At 41.4% G+C, this 16013-nt stretch overlaps 2 protein-coding genes and 1 long non-coding RNA gene across 5 annotated transcripts in view; 1 reads left to right on the top strand and 2 right to left on the bottom strand.

Moving 5' to 3' along the window:
- The window catches only part of DDX17 (DEAD-box helicase 17), a 19491-nt gene extending 19056 nt beyond the window's left edge, over positions 1 to 435 (bottom strand). The window contains exon 1 of the mRNA XM_021385075.1: positions 33 to 435. Coding sequence (XP_021240750.1) covers positions 33 to 76 — 44 coding nt within the window. The 5' untranslated portion in view covers positions 77 to 435. The remainder of the gene's footprint in view (positions 1 to 32) is intronic.
- On the top strand, positions 699 to 9147 carry LOC110392772. 2 transcript variants are annotated; one of them, XR_002434609.1, is made up of 3 exons: positions 699 to 1069; positions 6404 to 6531; positions 7515 to 9147. It is a non-coding gene; the product is annotated as an uncharacterized LOC110392772 (long non-coding RNA). The 2 variants fall into 2 exon arrangements; XR_002434615.1 differs by having other exon boundaries at positions 7408 to 9147.
- Positions 1161 to 15929, bottom strand: DMC1 (DNA meiotic recombinase 1). 2 transcript variants are annotated; one of them, XM_021385093.1, is made up of 15 exons: positions 15113 to 15929; positions 14473 to 14588; positions 12306 to 12396; positions 11653 to 11697; positions 8633 to 8779; positions 8248 to 8330; positions 7622 to 7674; positions 6660 to 6701; positions 5713 to 5785; positions 4965 to 5056; positions 4095 to 4168; positions 3877 to 3991; positions 2996 to 3056; positions 2316 to 2432; positions 1161 to 1638 (listed from the first exon to the last, which is right to left on the bottom strand). In XM_021385093.1, exons 3-15 carry the CDS (start codon positions 12360 to 12362, stop codon positions 1569 to 1571), a joined length of 1029 nt encoding a protein of 342 aa, XP_021240768.1. In that variant the 5' UTR covers positions 12363 to 12396; positions 14473 to 14588; positions 15113 to 15929; the 3' UTR covers positions 1161 to 1568. The 2 variants fall into 2 exon arrangements, with proteins under 2 accessions (XP_021240768.1, XP_021240759.1); XM_021385084.1 differs by lacking the exon at positions 15113 to 15929 and adding an exon at positions 14961 to 15106.

The following is a 16013-nucleotide window of genomic DNA, read 5'->3' as shown; positions in this document are numbered from 1 at the left end:
CTCCAGCCCGGCCTCCCCCGTTGCCCCCTTACCCGCCACGGTCCCGGTCGCGCCCCCGATCCCCGAAGCCCCTCATCGCCCCCGGGGGGGTGGGCGAGAGGCAGCGGAAGGCCGGCCGTGGTGACGGCGAGGGGCTGGGGGTGCGGGGCGAGGGCCCGGCCAGCGCCGGCTGGGTCTCGGAGGACTCGCTTTGCGCCACCTCGGCTCTCGGGAGGGACACAAACGAAGAAGAATTGGTCAGTGGGTCAGAGACCCGCTGAGCGTCGGCGGAGGGAACGGCGGGGCTCTCGGTCGGCTCCAGGGCCCGTCAAGTGTGGAGACGCTCGCGTCTTCTTCCTCCGGGCTCCCGGCACAAAATGGCCGCCGCCGCCCCAACCCGCTTCACTTACGTTACGGGCGCCCCGGCGCTGCGCAAACTGCGGCCCTCGAAAATGCCTACGCTTATTCCCGGAAGCCAACTACGCCCTACACCCGCACGGCGAAACGCTTCTCCGAACGGCGAGAAAAATAAGAAAGTTGCGTAGCGTTCTGTACTTCAGATGCCCCAGCGTGAGACGGGGAGGAAGGAGAGTATCGCTCTTCTTATTCCTCAAAGTCTGCTACGCAAGGAGCCTACCGCGTAACCCCTTCTAGAGGGTAGGGAAAACCTAGGCAGAGGCGTACGTTACGTAAGCGCACGGCGTACGCAGCTTGCGTAACTCAGGCTGACGTAGAGCAGGAAGAGCCCGGCCGTTTTCCGTAAAATTCTTCCGCGGGCCGTGCAGGAAGGGCTGGCGGAGGGTCGGAGGATTACGCTAAACGTGCAGCGTAGCGGCGCTTGGAGAATACGGCCGTTCGGCCAGGCACTGGCTGCCCCCGTGGAGGAGACAATAACGGCGGCGGAGGGGCCCGGCCGAGCAGTGGCTGTGGTGGGTCTGCGCGGGCCCGGTGGACTCGGGCCTCCCTCGCTGGTTGCCAGGAGGCTGTGGGCTCAGCGCCTGGGCAGCAGCGGGAAGGACAGCAGCCATGATGTCTGCTTTCTCCTGGCTGGGAGAAAATGGCTCAATGTGCCCCAAACGGGTTTTAAAAGGTTGGGTTGCGTCTGGTTTATTTCTCTCGTGGGAGATGAGTGAGATTACCGAGAGTGGGGCTGGAGGCAAAGCACCCAAACGTGCGCCGAGTGCTGTTCTGATTTTACATCTTTATTTTTACCTTTGGTAAAAAACAGCTTTTAAGTCATTCTCTCCAAAAAGTAAAAGCGCGTAAATAAATAATCTGGCCAACGCGAAAGTATTCCAGGTAATTATTTTTCTTCTTCTGCGCATGAAACTCCACAAAGTTCTTGCGCTCTTGCTCCTGCCACTGCTGTTCCCATCTATTTATCAGCTATTTATTTGTCAACTGAAAAGAGAAGACCCCAAATGAACCAACTTCTGTTAAGACGGATAACACTGAACCACACAGTTTATCCCAAAATCTCTCAAATGTTTCCAAGAAGATAAAAATGCAGCTGGGGAGTCAGCGACCTTGCACAAATCTTCATCCCAACTAACTGCCTTATCAGCTGAACGTTTGCACGAGTTTTCTGCCTATTCTTTGGCATCTCCGATCCCTCCAGGAGTTATTGCAAACGTGGCTTCATTTTCAGGCATCTCAGGACTGGGAAAAAAAAAAAGAAAACCACCAGTGTTTTTCCCCCGCATTAAATGTAGTTACGGAATGGCCTCCCAAAGGTTTCGAGTAAAAACAACGCGGAATAACTTCAACATTTTTATGCGATGTGATCGATATTATCAAGATGAGAAAACATGAAACCCACCTCTCTGACAATGAGAAACACAAGTGAGGGGAAGGAGGGAGTGTGGGAGAAGATTCTGTCTATGCAAACTTGCTCTTCCACGTTTTAGCTCATGACCAGGAACACTGGTCTCTCCGCACGGTTCCGCTGATACGTTTTTTAATGACTTGCATCTGCCCCAGCTTAGCGTGTAAACTGACACCAACTGAGGTCAGCAAAACTGAGTAATTCAACAGCTCTGGAATGTTCCTGCCAAGGGACAACCACTCTTACCAAACTATTTGATAGTCTTCTTGAAGAGATGAGCATCTAGTAGGATTTATGAGGAAAGGTTACATAATGCGATACATATGATATGCAAGACAACTTCAAATCTACGAATCGCTCTGTCCTTTGAGATTTTCTCTCAACATACCATACAGATACACGGTTAATTTGAAACCACAAATCACAAGGTATTAAGTTTCAGTGCAATGAACTTTGTCACCCTACTGTGTTCGTAGCGCAGCTTCTTTCCTGTGAAGGGACAGAGATTTACCTGTCGTATATCTTCGCAATACGCAGCTCCCCTCTCCCTTTCCTCAAACTAATTCGGGTAGTTGAAGCATGAGCAAGGATGTGGCCCCCAACGGGCTTCTTTGGGTCTGCCTGAAAGCTAAATTAGCAAAAAAAAAAGTAGTGATGATTCGCCACGTAATTTCCATAATTGTGTGATTAACTGTCAGACAATGCACAATGAACTCAATAATGAATAATAAATAGGCAAAAAAAAAAAAAAAACAGAAGAGGATCTAAGCACACCTGCCTCAAGACAGGACGCTCAAATGCTCAATGCTCAATGTCCTCTCACCATTCAAGAGGCCCAAGAATGTAAGCCCTACACAACATATATACACTGCTTCAAAAGACAATTAGGTGGGTTTTTTTTCAACAGTTGTTATGTTTTGTTCTGTTTGTTCAAGGCATAGTGAAAGAAATCATCATGCCAGGCAGGAAAAAAAAATCATTTAAAAAAAATTATCAAAACTGAAATAAACCTATACCTGTCATCTGTGAATGACTCATGATACCAGAAAGACCAAACAACAGTCTGAAATAGTTAAAACATGAGGAGCAGGCTTTCATGTCAATGCTTCTTGCTCCTTACAGTCTCAGTTCTCATCTCTGTTAAATATGTAACCAAAAGGGAAGAAATTTAAACGAATGAGAGTATCGTACGTCATAGTTGCTCCTGGATCAGCGGTCATCTGATTGGTCACAAACACAGCCACGTTATATTCTGCAATAGAAAACAATGCAAAGAAGATGAACTATATCAAATTATATTTCAAAAATATCCTCATATTCACAGTAAGGTCAAGGCTGCTCCTGAAGCACTTCAAATTTCAAAGGAAAGAGAAGCAAATGTTCCTTATGTCTGCTGGCTGAGGTTAATAGGAAGACAGCCTAACTTTGCTCTTGTGTCAGCTGCAATATTTATACCAAAAAAAGAGCACTTTTCAGAGTTCCACTGAACAAGTCTTTCTCAATTTCCATCTTCTCCACTGGCTCCGTGCCCTAGGCCTCTTCTCCCTCCCTGTGTTTGTTCCCCTTTTTTTGGTATTTACTATATAAATACATTTACTCATTCCTCATCAACATTTCTGAGCCATTCCAAAAAAGGAAGAATCCTGTTCATTCCATCATCATCCCGCAGAGCATTGTACAGTAATTAGAATGAGGCAATGGACACAGCCTTCTCCCTCTGTGCCTTCACCATTTTTTTTCCTGTTCTCCATGTTTCTTGTGTATTTAGACTGTCAAAGCTGGGGGAAGGCTGGATATTTGTCCAGTTTCAAAACCTGTCCTCCCATTTAGGACTTCTCTTAACAGTATTTCTGGGAGAATTCTAAATGTTAAGTAGTTCTAAAGACTCCTTTATCTGTCATCTTGAAATAATATACTTTTGTTTCTTTTTGGTAACTGACAGACTTGTAAAGTGAGGAAAGATCCCAAGGACAGTGCCTGATTTGATAATACACATGGTGGTCATGCCACTAACAATTGCTGTTTCAGTAATTCCAGTCCATGTTTTCCATATTTTGCAATGTTTCCCTTACCTTCTGATATTTTTTGGAGCCTTGACAGCATCTGAGCGAGTTTCTGTTGTCGTTCAGCCAGCTCTCCACGACCGCTGAAATCCACACGGAAGAGTGCCATTATGGAGTCAATGATCTATATTGTAATTGCGCTGGATAAGTCAATACAGTGAAAAGCAACAACAAGAAAACTATTCTGAAAGCAGCAAGCATGTGAAAAATAAAAATTAGTCTTGTACCAATAGCTTGAAGATACCAGCTTCCTCATGGAACTTTGCCGCTACATAGTCAAGCAATTCCATCTGATGTTCACCTGATGGGAAGTACAGTTGACAAATGAAAGAAACTCTGAAGCAAGAAAAGCCTGAATTTTAAAATTCCACTTTATTTCCACTTTAAAGCTCTGCACTCTGTGTTTTCACCACCAGCAATGTTAAGTCCGGTGTCCATTAACAAGCTACCTCTCCAATACCCAATAGTGCTTATGCTTCTGCAGGCTCCAGTTTCCACTTGCCCAGTCAACAACACTTCTCTGTGAAGAGCTTCACAAAAAAGTCTCATGTTGAGAACTGAAAACCAATAGAATTGCTTGAAATGAACATTGAATTAAATGACACAAAGAAATTGTATTGCCATATCATTCATGTTCATGTAAAAGTCCCATTTAAAATTTACTTGAAGTTTTAATGGAATGTCTGCTGACAGAGTGCATGGAACTGTTTCTGTAAGGATCCATTCACACAATTATAGAGAATTATCGACAGCATTTATAGAATTAGCTTACATTCAGACAATTGTTGTTACATTAATTGTTGCTTCCGTTACTAAGATGGTACACTGACAACTATAATACACATGGCAGAATTGTTGCAGCAAACTGCAGAAGCTTGTGTAGTACAGCTGGGCTGGAATACTTACCCTGAGCTAGTCTGCCAGAGTACACCACCAGAAACAGAGAATAGAAGCTAGCTTGTAACTTCTTTTGCTAGCAACAAAATGTAATTTCCCATCCTTAAGTGGGCAATCTCACTTAAGAAACTGAAATCTATTAAAATAGAAGCCTTAGAGAAAAATCACAGCTATCATGGCAGTTGCAATGATGGTCTTACTAGTGTATGCACGCGCATACAGCACGTTGTCAAGGACTGCGTCATGGTCAACGTTGAAGCGATCAGCAATGTCTCGAAGACGATCTGGTCGGCTGACATCAGTCAAAGTTAAGGATTTGTCTTTGTACAGACCATGCGCTGAAAACACTACAGTTCCATCCCGAAATAAATACATGGAAAAAAGAATATTTATTCTGATCCTGGAGAAGACTGACTTTTCATGCTGTCTTACATACCTTAAGGACAGTTTGGGGCTCTTGATGATAATTGTTTTGTGTTTAGGATTTGACATATGGATATGCATGCTCTGGGAATTTAGCAGCAAGCAAAACCTATTTATACATAATCTATCATAGACATTAAGTTCTTAGATAAATTTATTTTGAGATAAATAGAATACTTACATCACTTATCATCTATCATTACATCTATCGTCTATCTGTCTATCTATTTACTCATTGCCTTCTATAATCTGTTACCACTAACAAAGCGTGTTAAATCTCAAAGAAGTATTTAAAAGAAAATCTGTATTCTGACTAACTTTTCCAGCTTGGATTAGATCAAATGAAAGAGTAAAAGCCACCATGCTGTGGGCCACTACACTCCGTGCTCTCCAAGCTTTTTGTGTCCATCATATTGTTTCACATGCGTGAAGCCCTCTGGAGCCTACTTCTTGCTTGTCATTCTAACAGAATGAACTGTCTTTCCAGTTCAAGGTACCTGTAGCTTTCAACAGCCCAAAAGATACAAAGTGTTTTCAGTATCAATGAAGATAATCTTTCCACCAGTGTAGCCGCTGGGCCCTGGCAGCTGAGCTGTCACTGGAATGAATCAGAATAAAATGAATAGCTGGGAAAAATATTTTCTCACACTATTATTTTTAATAAAATATGATGACTGTTTACCCGTAATACAGAGAGCCACTGGTTTTAAGCAATGTGGAAATCACTAGTTTAGCCTCTTTGAAGTGAATAAGCTAAAATACTCTATCCATTCAGTTGTGATCATTCAGGCAAAAGAATATAACTCTGCTGACTAACTTGGGCATTAGATTATACTGAATGGAAGAGTCTTCATTTTTCCAGAAGGTGCCGCAGTTCCCTTTATGCCACAGTCTCCATTTAAGTGAATGTTTGTCTATCCAGTGTCCTGTAACTATATTCCAGCAGTGTAATAGTTACCATAGTTATAACTGACTACTATCTACACACTGTGAGATAGCGCTGCGGAATCGGAGTCCTGCTATGTCTAGCACTGCCAAAGTCTTTGCTTAACCAGTTCATTAGTATCCTTTCAGTGGCCTTTCAGAATGCCATTATCAGCAAAACTTCTTGAAACCCGGAAATTAAAAGCATTGCTGACAGAGAATCTTGCCTTTGCCCTCCACTGAGCAATGCTCCTGTCCCCCTGTAACTCCTATTTGTGCTCTGCTTTTCCAGGTAGTGTGTGTTGCTCCCTAAGATGGCTTATGGTCTTCTCTCTCCTTCTGGCAAAACTGAGATTGATGTGAGCAGTATTAATAAGTAATTATCTACATGAGTTCTGTATTCAAACACAATCAGTAGAGGTAAGAATCACCAAGTTTTTTTCACTATATTTCTAGAGATAGAATATTCTGACTTGCCTTTACATGTTGAATTTTGATACTATCGTAAAGAAAAAAAAAAGCTCCCAGTTTTAAGGTAGCACACTTACCACAAAGGGTATGAGATAGCTGTGTTTTGCCCGTCCGGAACTCTATTAAATAAAGAAAAAAACAAAAGTCACTTTTTTTTTTTTTTTTTTGTCTTTTCTTCCAAGTTTGCCAAATTCAGATGTTACTGCAATTGGAAACACATGCTTAAAAAATTCACCTCTATTTCTGTATTTGTACATTTGTACATTTCAATCCAGATATATAAAGAACATTATGTGCAGTTTCTACTGTTTTACATGTCTTGCATGAAAAGCAAAATCTGACATGCTTTGATTTGATCTTGCTTGACTGCTATGTTCACTTCTACTTTTCTGTAATATGTATGGAAAATTGTTAACTGAGGGAGGAGGAAAAATGAGTGGTTAGGTCCACTTCAACCCCAAAAAACAGCATCAGGCCCAGTTTTATTTTCATCAAAATGATCAAGAAGTTTAGGAGTTTTTTAATCTCACGACATCAAATCATACAGGTCTCCAGTTTATCTTCTCTAAAGAGAAGATTACTGTGTTTTCCAAACTCTTCTTATTGTTTTAGAAGAACTAACCACTAACTGATGGGATTTACTCTAACAATAGCTTAACTGTCATTGTAAAATCTTTTATGAAATTCAATGCATCCCGAGAGTACATAAATAGAATAACTTTTGTGCCATTATTGAAGAGGAACAGCAATTGCATAGGGGAAATTTTTCCTACAATAAGAAATAGTTAATAGCAGTATTAATAATAGTATGTCATTCTGAATCAGCATGCTCACCAAGTCCAGTGATTACTCAGCTCAAACTTAGTCTGCAAGCAATTGAAGATGAAAAAAGAGGAAAAAAATATGGATTATTTCTTCTTCCTCTCGTGCAGGTACTCATCTTTATGACTACAATGTGATGTTTCACAGAAGTAATCCAGCTTGACTTAAAATCTATTCTTTGTCTGTTAATAATACTCATTTAATGTAGTTTTCTCACCTCCAAAGGCCTCAGTGATTGCCATGCTTTCAATCCCACCACCCAGAAGTTTGCTGCAGAAAGGAAGACAATGATGATATAGTTAAACCCACAAGATTACAAGAGGAAAGTAAAGAAAAGAGATTTTTGCTGCTTTAAGAAAAGTTATAGCTGTCCTAAAGCAGGGCACTAAATGACCACTGATTGATAAAAAGTTAATCCAATCTTCCTTACTGCATGCAAGAGAAAAATGTATAGAAATGATTACTGGAAAGAAAGAAGAGAGAGAACATCTTTGAAAGATGAAGTTCCTTAAAAGTATTTCAAGGGAAGTCTTGTAGACTTAACGATTTTGACTGTAGGCTTTCAGGTTGCTTTAATTAGGTGAAAAAAATGATGATCAGTCAGGATTTTTGGACACAAACTGTTTATTTACAACGACTGCCTGATTTCCCTCAGAAAAGGAGTTGGTTTTGTTGCTTACTGATTCAGGCATCTCTGAGCCAGCACTAGCTCCGAATGCAAAATAACCTGCATGTCCTAACTGAATAGTTGTTCTTTTATATTTTTGTTTCTCGTTAAAGACAGTAAATATGATAATCGGAATAGTTTGTACTAGAGCAGGATAAAAGCAGAAATAAGCTTACTCAAATTCCTGGCTGCCTGTAGTAATGTGAAATACCATCTTCCGTTTTTCACTGTACTCAAACGCAGTTAGGAAGCCTGGCTCCTAAGGAAGACCAAAGAGAACACGAGAGGTTTACTATGTTGAGCTTTAAGCTGAAGGCAGAGTGTGATATCCCATCCAGAAAACTTCTGTCTACCCCAGCCTGATTTACACACATTGGGTATGAAAAGCACCACAACATTTGTCTGGTTGCTGTAAAATACAAAGAATATAAGGAATACTGAACTGGATTATTTTCAAAATTATCTTGATGATGTGGTGAAAAATTCTATAAAGAGAAATGTTGCCTAGCATTTTGGAGATGGCAGCATAAATTTAAGTTATCAAGAAAGCGATTGGCTTACAATAAGCTTATTTGCAGCTTCTTTAATCTTGTCCACTTTGACCTCTGAAAGCCCTTTTACATTGCACAGTGCTCGTCTTGTTGTCATCTGGATTCCTTTGATAGTGCAGATCCCAACTGACTTCAGTTTTTTAATATCGGCCACGTTCTGTGAAGAAAGTTCCTTTCTTTGAGTACTCGTGACAGATAACAGCTAGTTGGCAAAGTAAACCTTTGAAACACTTTGTTATACAATCATATGCACGTCTATTTTCACAAAGAAACATATTTACAAAGTAAACTCTTCTTTATGTAGTTTGTGACCCCCAAATATCAGAAAAGTTCGAGTCACATCAGTGTGAGGGATCATGGTGCAGATACCCTGGTGCTTCTGCAAGAAAGACATGTTGGGTCTGGCTGTACTCAACCTGTCCCTGTTCAGTGCCAGTCTTTCTAGTTCCAAGCTGACAGTAAAGAAACAGAATGGATTATTTCAGGTGTTGTGGAGCCTAACCTAATAAACCCTGTCAAACTCAATCTGTCCTTGCTCCCTTTGCACAGATAATCTGTAAACCAGGTAATCTGATCTGAACTGGGACAAACTTGCATAGGTGGTAGAAAGCTGACTCTAACTGCTGTGCTGTTTCTGCATGTTGACAGTAAGTCCAATGCAAAACACACCTAACCTGCCAGATCCAACAGGCACTTGCATCTGGAATGGGCTTACTCGAGTTTTTAATTCACTGGATACAGCATGACTTTGTTCAGCACCCTACAGGCATATCTTGTGTCCTCCCACCTCACTTTACAAGTCTGGTATCACTGGAAATTTAAAGGCAAGGAACAAATTACTCACAAGAAACATACCATGGTAAAGGCTGGGGGTAATACTTCAATTTACCATCTCTAGCCAAGTTCTTTGTTTAAAAGAACAAACAAACAAACCACGCTATGAGCTGGATGTGTTATTTATTTATCTAGTGTGTGGATACATGAGACTTACGATGGGAGGGGGGCTATGGAAAGGATTAGTCATGGTCATTGGGAAGCTTATTTTTCATCCTGTGATGTATTTTTCACTATTACATTCAGAGGGATAGGTGAGGTAAAATCAATCACAAATAGAAATGATTTCTCCATTCAAAAAAACAAAAACGAGTAATTAAAACAAAAGAAAACAAAAGAATACCAACATTGAGCTGTTGTTCATATAATGTTTTTCTATTAAGACAACAGACTACTGCTGCATTTTTTTCTAGGCCAAAACTCATCCTTCAACTTCTGCGTTTCTTCGGTGGCCTTGTCTTTCTGATCTCATCAAACTTAAGGCTGTTCCACATTACAATTCCCTGAGCAGTAGATCTGGTTGCAGAAGTTCTTGTTCTCTGCCTCCCAGATGCATTTTTTACCAATCGTTTGTTTACAACACTAGAATCTTCTTCTCCTTCTAGTTGATACCATGAAGAATTCAGCAGTTGTCCTGGCTTCACACACTGACACACCTGCCCCCTTACACCAGCTTCTTATCCTGATCCTCCCAACCTTTTTATGTAGCATCTCTGCCCTAGTTGTATGCCTCTGAGATGGAAACAGGAGCATATCAAGAATTTAAACAAACAAACAAACAAAAACCAGAAATCATATTTTTTGTTGTCATACTCTTTGCACCAATTGATTTATGAATCGAGTTCACAGTGTGGCTACAACAGATGTGCCAGAAGAAGCGATAGCATGCCCGAGGGCTGGAACGCTCAGCAATGGCACTGGGATCACAGAAACTTAATTCCTATCAGGCACTTTTGAACATCAAACCCCAGCCTAGGTTCTGCACATCTGACTATTTGTGGCCATGCTGACAGATCTACTAAATACTTCTCTCTTTATGCCTGTGGGGGGAAAAAAAAATCGCAACCCATAAAACTACTTCTTCAAGCAAGTGAAATTAATAGGTACAGGTCATCACATGCTCACTGGCACAGCTGAGAATAACATCTTCCCCTAGGAAGTACAACTAAACATTTGGATGGGAGAAAAAAAATAGAAAAGGAGAAGGAGTCTCTTAGTAAACCAGATCTGTCTCCAAAAACAGCATGATGAAGAACAGACTAAGTCACTACTCTTTATTTTCAAGATTTTCCATAACTTGGCAACATTTTCTGCATACTGTGCCTCAGTCAATATTGACAAGCTTATACAACTCTCTTTCAGCTCATGAGGTCAACCTCTTTGGACTACTTTTTAATTTTGTAGCACAAAAACTTGTGTATTTTTCCTATACTGTACCATCGTTACAGCTCACTACCTCATCCTCTGCAGAACTCTTTAAAACCCTGCCAATGAATTGGCAATAAAAAGGTGAACAACAATTACACTGCTGACATGCTGAGCACAGTAACTATAATGCTGGAGAACGCTGTCTCATTGTGTCTGTGTCATCCCTGTCTGTAGCCATCTACAGTCATTTATCTTAAATTTGAAATTACTTCAGGCAAACCAAACTTCTCATTCTGCTTGTCTAACACTGAACATTCTGACCCATGAATCAGTCTCCTAGATAAATATATAATAACAGTAATCCAAATAAAAAGCTAATGCTTATGTGACAGTAATGATGATGATGAGAACTATTTGTATTTGAGGAAGAAAACTATCCACTTACTTCTCCAACTATTAACAGTTTGTTCACTCCCACTCTACTCCCTTAAACAGCATTCCAAAAATAATTTAGCAACAATTGCCACTGTGTAATTTCAAGGGAACCAAAAATGCAGGTATAATGACAAAGATTGGCAGGAAAAGGAAGTGATCTACTACACAGTTTTCAGATAAATTAGCATCTAGTCGGCATTTCAAGAAGTACTGGGTGCTAAATATTTTGAATATCTTGACACTTTATTTAGGAACCTAGTGAGAATGACATATTTTGAAAACCTGTCTTATCACCAAAGGCAAAATTTGTCTTCACATGACTGATTTAGAATTTCCTGCGAGGAGAAATTTGCATGGACAATTCTGTGGAGAAAAGTCACTGGTAATACTTACAATTCCATGCTTTTGTAGCAGGTCAATGTCTTGAAAAAAGGATTCCTAAAAAAAAATTGAAAATAGATTTTTATTTTTCTTAAAATTACATCTATCTCACTACGTGTTTCAAATTTGTAAACCTTGAAATGGTTTTCCCTAATAATGCATGTCTTGTTGAACTACCAAAATAAGAAAACTCATAGTAAGTCAAGACGGCCTACACATTTCCTACCACTTTCTTCATAAAATATGTCTTCACAGGCAAGTGATCCTCTGCTGTGTTAATAAACTTGTGCTAGGCTCACTGTCTTGACTCTTTCATCCACTGTTCTTCAGCCTTTTCTGGCTGATGACCATTCCTTGGAAGCTTAAAATTAACTGATAATCCTCTGGTATTTAATACTGAAGTACAAGATATAAAACAATATTGACAATTCTATTAAAAACTATGCATAGCTTTTGAAAGGTTAATGAAGAGCATTTGAAGAGCATGACTGTACAGGGACTACGACAATGAGATTTTTCTTGGTATTAGACTGCAACAACATTTTAAATGAATTGAACTCCCTGGTGGTCTTTGGGGACTTTCTGTCTTCCTGTGGACTTCATTACGCTGTAACAATACCTTCAGACATTTGCTGCACCTGTTTTTCAATGAACCATAAATTTACCTCGTCATCCTGGTATCCAGATTCTTCTTGGACCACTTGATCCTCCATGGCCTTCATTGTGAAAGAGCAGGCAATAAAGTATCGATCGGTTCTGAGGAATGCAAACAAAGACAGTATTGGGATGGTAATAAATGTGCAAGGAACTGTAAAAGGACTTTTAAAATGTCCTCAAACTGGGCAAACTTTAAGTATGTCATCACATACGGATCTAAACTCGAATTCTGTATCCTGCTCTTTCTCCAAAAGGAGAAAACCTATTGTGTTACTCTCCGGTGAACTAATTTGGTTAGAAAAGGTTTAATTGGTATTAGGAAAAGAGAACTCATTCCCTTGTGAGAATCTTGGGTCTGAGCGTGAGTTTGGAGGTGGGAACATTTTAAATGATTAATCATTAGTAGAATTTATTTCAGTAAGAAAGTTAAAGATATTCTGTGCTTTTATAACAAAAGTCAGTAGAGTTGCAGATAGAATGGGTAACAGAAAGGACTGTGCAACATCTCAGCTTCTCTGTCTTTGCGTGACACAAAGCTTACAAAAAGGTGCCATTGAGAAGACTACAACTCTCTAGTCATACATCTTGAGAGCAGACTATAAAGCTGCATTTCTTTTCAAGTTCTTTGCTGGCATTCAGAATACCTAATAAAAGCTGAAGACATGCAAGTAATGCCTGTAAGAAGTATGCATGCATGAAGAGAATAAAAGAAGGATAGTAAAAATCTGAGGCTTTTATTAAGCAAAAGATACACAGAGCATATTTCATGGTTTCTCATGCTTCTCATGGCTGTACTCTGCTACAGCTTCACTGCCCTTTTTGACTTCTCACAAGGAAGGCCTAGAACTAGAACAAGGCACTCAACAGGAGCATGGTCAAATTAAAAGAACAGTATTGCCTCTCTAAGTTATATTAAAGCAGGAAAAATGAATAGTTCCTTACAAATACGATTTTATAACCTGCTGTATCAGTTTTATGATTTTGAAAATTGTTAGGTTGCTTCTGTCTTAACTGTCAGCTTGCCTTCATTGCTCTAGTTTTGTAAAGTGCCTCATCCAGAAGATTGTGTATGTTTGCTTACTCATCCTCCTTAATAAAGTCCATGAAAAGAATATGTTTACTGTGAACCTACAAGATGGGCTACATTTAACTGAGGATGAGATAATGTAGAATAAATTACTGCAAATAGCTTTTTTTTTTCGGCTTTCAAATGGATACATAATCTCTGCATAATTTGCTGACAAAAATCACAGAATCATATATTCATAGAGTCATTTGAGTTGGAGGGGACCCTTAAAGATCATCTAGCCCAACTCTCCGCAATGAACAGGGATACCTACAGCTCAATCAGGGTGCTCAGAGCCCCTTCTGCCTGACCTTGGATGTCTCCTAGGAGGGGACATCCACCACCTCTCTGGGAAACCTGTTCCAGTGCTTCACCACCCTTGCTGTAAAACATTTTTTCCTTATATCCAGTCTAAATCTTTTAGTTTGAAACCATTTCTCCTTGTCCTATCACAACAGACCCTGCTAAAGAGTTCCCTTCCTTCTTACAACCCCACTTCAGATAGTGAACAGCCACTCTCAGGTCTCCCTGGACCCTCCTTTTCTCCAGGCTGAGCAGCCCCAGCTCCCTCAGTCCGTCGATCTTGTATATGCAGAAGATAGGAAAAGTGAGAAAGAACATGTAATTTTAAGATGATCTTATTTGGGTTTTGAAGTGAATATATGATGCAATCACATTTGTTAATATTTAGTGGAAATATTCCTGTAAAATTAGCTGTTTCTGATAGTATCAGGATATGTTTTGCTTTTGTTTCAGAACCCTGACAATTATGGAATGAGAAATCATGCCTTCAGTTCATGCTTTATGTCAACAGGTAAAATAATTTCAGTAAAATAATTAAAATTTAAAAAAATATACTTGGAAGAGAATTTAAACCCTCTGAGCTTCAAATACTGAAGGAAGAAAAACAAGTAATGCAAAAGGTATTATTCTTCTCTGTTTAAAATACCATCCTGAAATGCACATAATCCTGCGCTCCAAGCACAGTTGAAGCCCTACATTCTCTCTATTTCTCACCCTTAGGCAGCTGGCACCTCACAGAACAAAAAACAGGTAGAGGCAGACCTGTGCCTTCCTGCAGACTAGGAGGAAAAACAGAGAAATTATACCACACTCTCATTGAAGCTTTAGGGATGAACCGAATCCTCCTCCTGTTGCTGGTGTTAGTGCAATGAAGGCTCAGAGCGTTCCAGACGTTGCTACCAGCAATGAACCAGACAAAAGGCTGGAAGTGTGAAAACACAGAAAATCCATTAAGAAGTAAGGATCTTTGTGAGGAAATACAACCGTTTTTGGGTGCCCTGAGCTCTCAGTTAGTGCCCTAGGGGCTATTTGTTAGGTACACGAGCAAGGCTGCGCTGTGCTGAACAGACGTGGGCTGTGCTACAGGCACTCGGCCTGAGCACATCACTCTGGGTTTAATAACTGATTTGAGAGCTGACAGAAACATTACCGCCCACCCGACCGGAGCCGTGCTTGGGCCTCTATTACAGGCGGTAAAATGCCCTTTTCGCTCCTCCCCCCGGCCTCTCGAGCATCGCCGTGCTGGAAATTCACGTTTATTCACTCGGGAGAAAATCAGTGATTCATCATGTACCAACACACGCATTTATTCGGCTTTCCCTCGCCAGGCGCCTTTTCGAGGGATGTAAATTCACGCTCCCAGAAGACTGAGGCACCGCAGAAGCCCTCCACCACCCCGTCGAACACGGGCGCTCCCCGGCAGAATTACCACAGCCCCGGACCCACCCTCAGCCCCAGCGCCGCCCTGAGCGCCTCCTCCTGAGGCAGCGCCCCGCCCTTCCCGCCCAAGGAATGACCGGAATGGCGCTGCGCCCTTCCGTACAACCCGGCCCGCAGCACGCCACTGGGTGCACGCGTGGCTAGCGCTTGAAAAATCGAGCGGTTGATGTCCGTGCCTAGATCCTGTGTGCCCAAGGCTCTGTCTGCACAGAGGAACTGGCTGGCACAGCTTTTCAAAACGGCATTATTCCACTAGAGCTGTTCCAGAAGAGCACTGAGGCAGGCAGACCTTTAGCCTAAAGATGAATCCCTTCACAAAGCATGCTTTTACTCCAGGACAGAGTGCACATGCAGGGAGTAATCTTTCTGGTGCTGCTAAATGGCTCCACAACAGCTAATGCATGTATAAACAGCCTTCTGAACAGGCTGCCCAGAGAGGTGGTAGCTGCCCTGTCCCTGGAGACATCCAAGGTCGGGCTGGAGGAGCTCCAAGCACCCTCATCGAGCTGTAGGTGTTCATCACAGAGGAGTTGGACCACACGGCCTTTAAGCATCCCTTCCAACTCAAACAATTCTACAATTCTCTCACAATTCCTCTTCTTGGAGAAGCCAATGAATGCACAGAATGTGAAGACCAAATTCCACTCCCAAGTGCAACTTTGGATAACAAATTACACCCAACATTCTCAAAGAGCTGGGATCACTAACTGTTCACTTGGTTCCCAGCAGATGTTAAAGAATCACAGAATCATTTCAGTTGGAAAAGACCTCTAAGATCACCTAGTCCAACCACCAGCCCATCCCCACCATGCCCACTGACCATGTCCCTCAGTGCCACATCCACACGGTTCTGGAACACCTCCAGGGACAGTGACTGCACCACCTCCCTGGGCAGCCTGTGCCAGTG

This window comes from Numida meleagris, chromosome 1 (genome assembly GCF_002078875.1).
Source record: "Numida meleagris isolate 19003 breed g44 Domestic line chromosome 1, NumMel1.0, whole genome shotgun sequence".
Classification (NCBI taxonomy): Eukaryota; Metazoa; Chordata; class Aves; order Galliformes; family Numididae; genus Numida; species Numida meleagris.
Note: the sequence above shows the minus strand (reverse complement) of the source record. Positions and strands in the feature narration are given on the sequence as shown.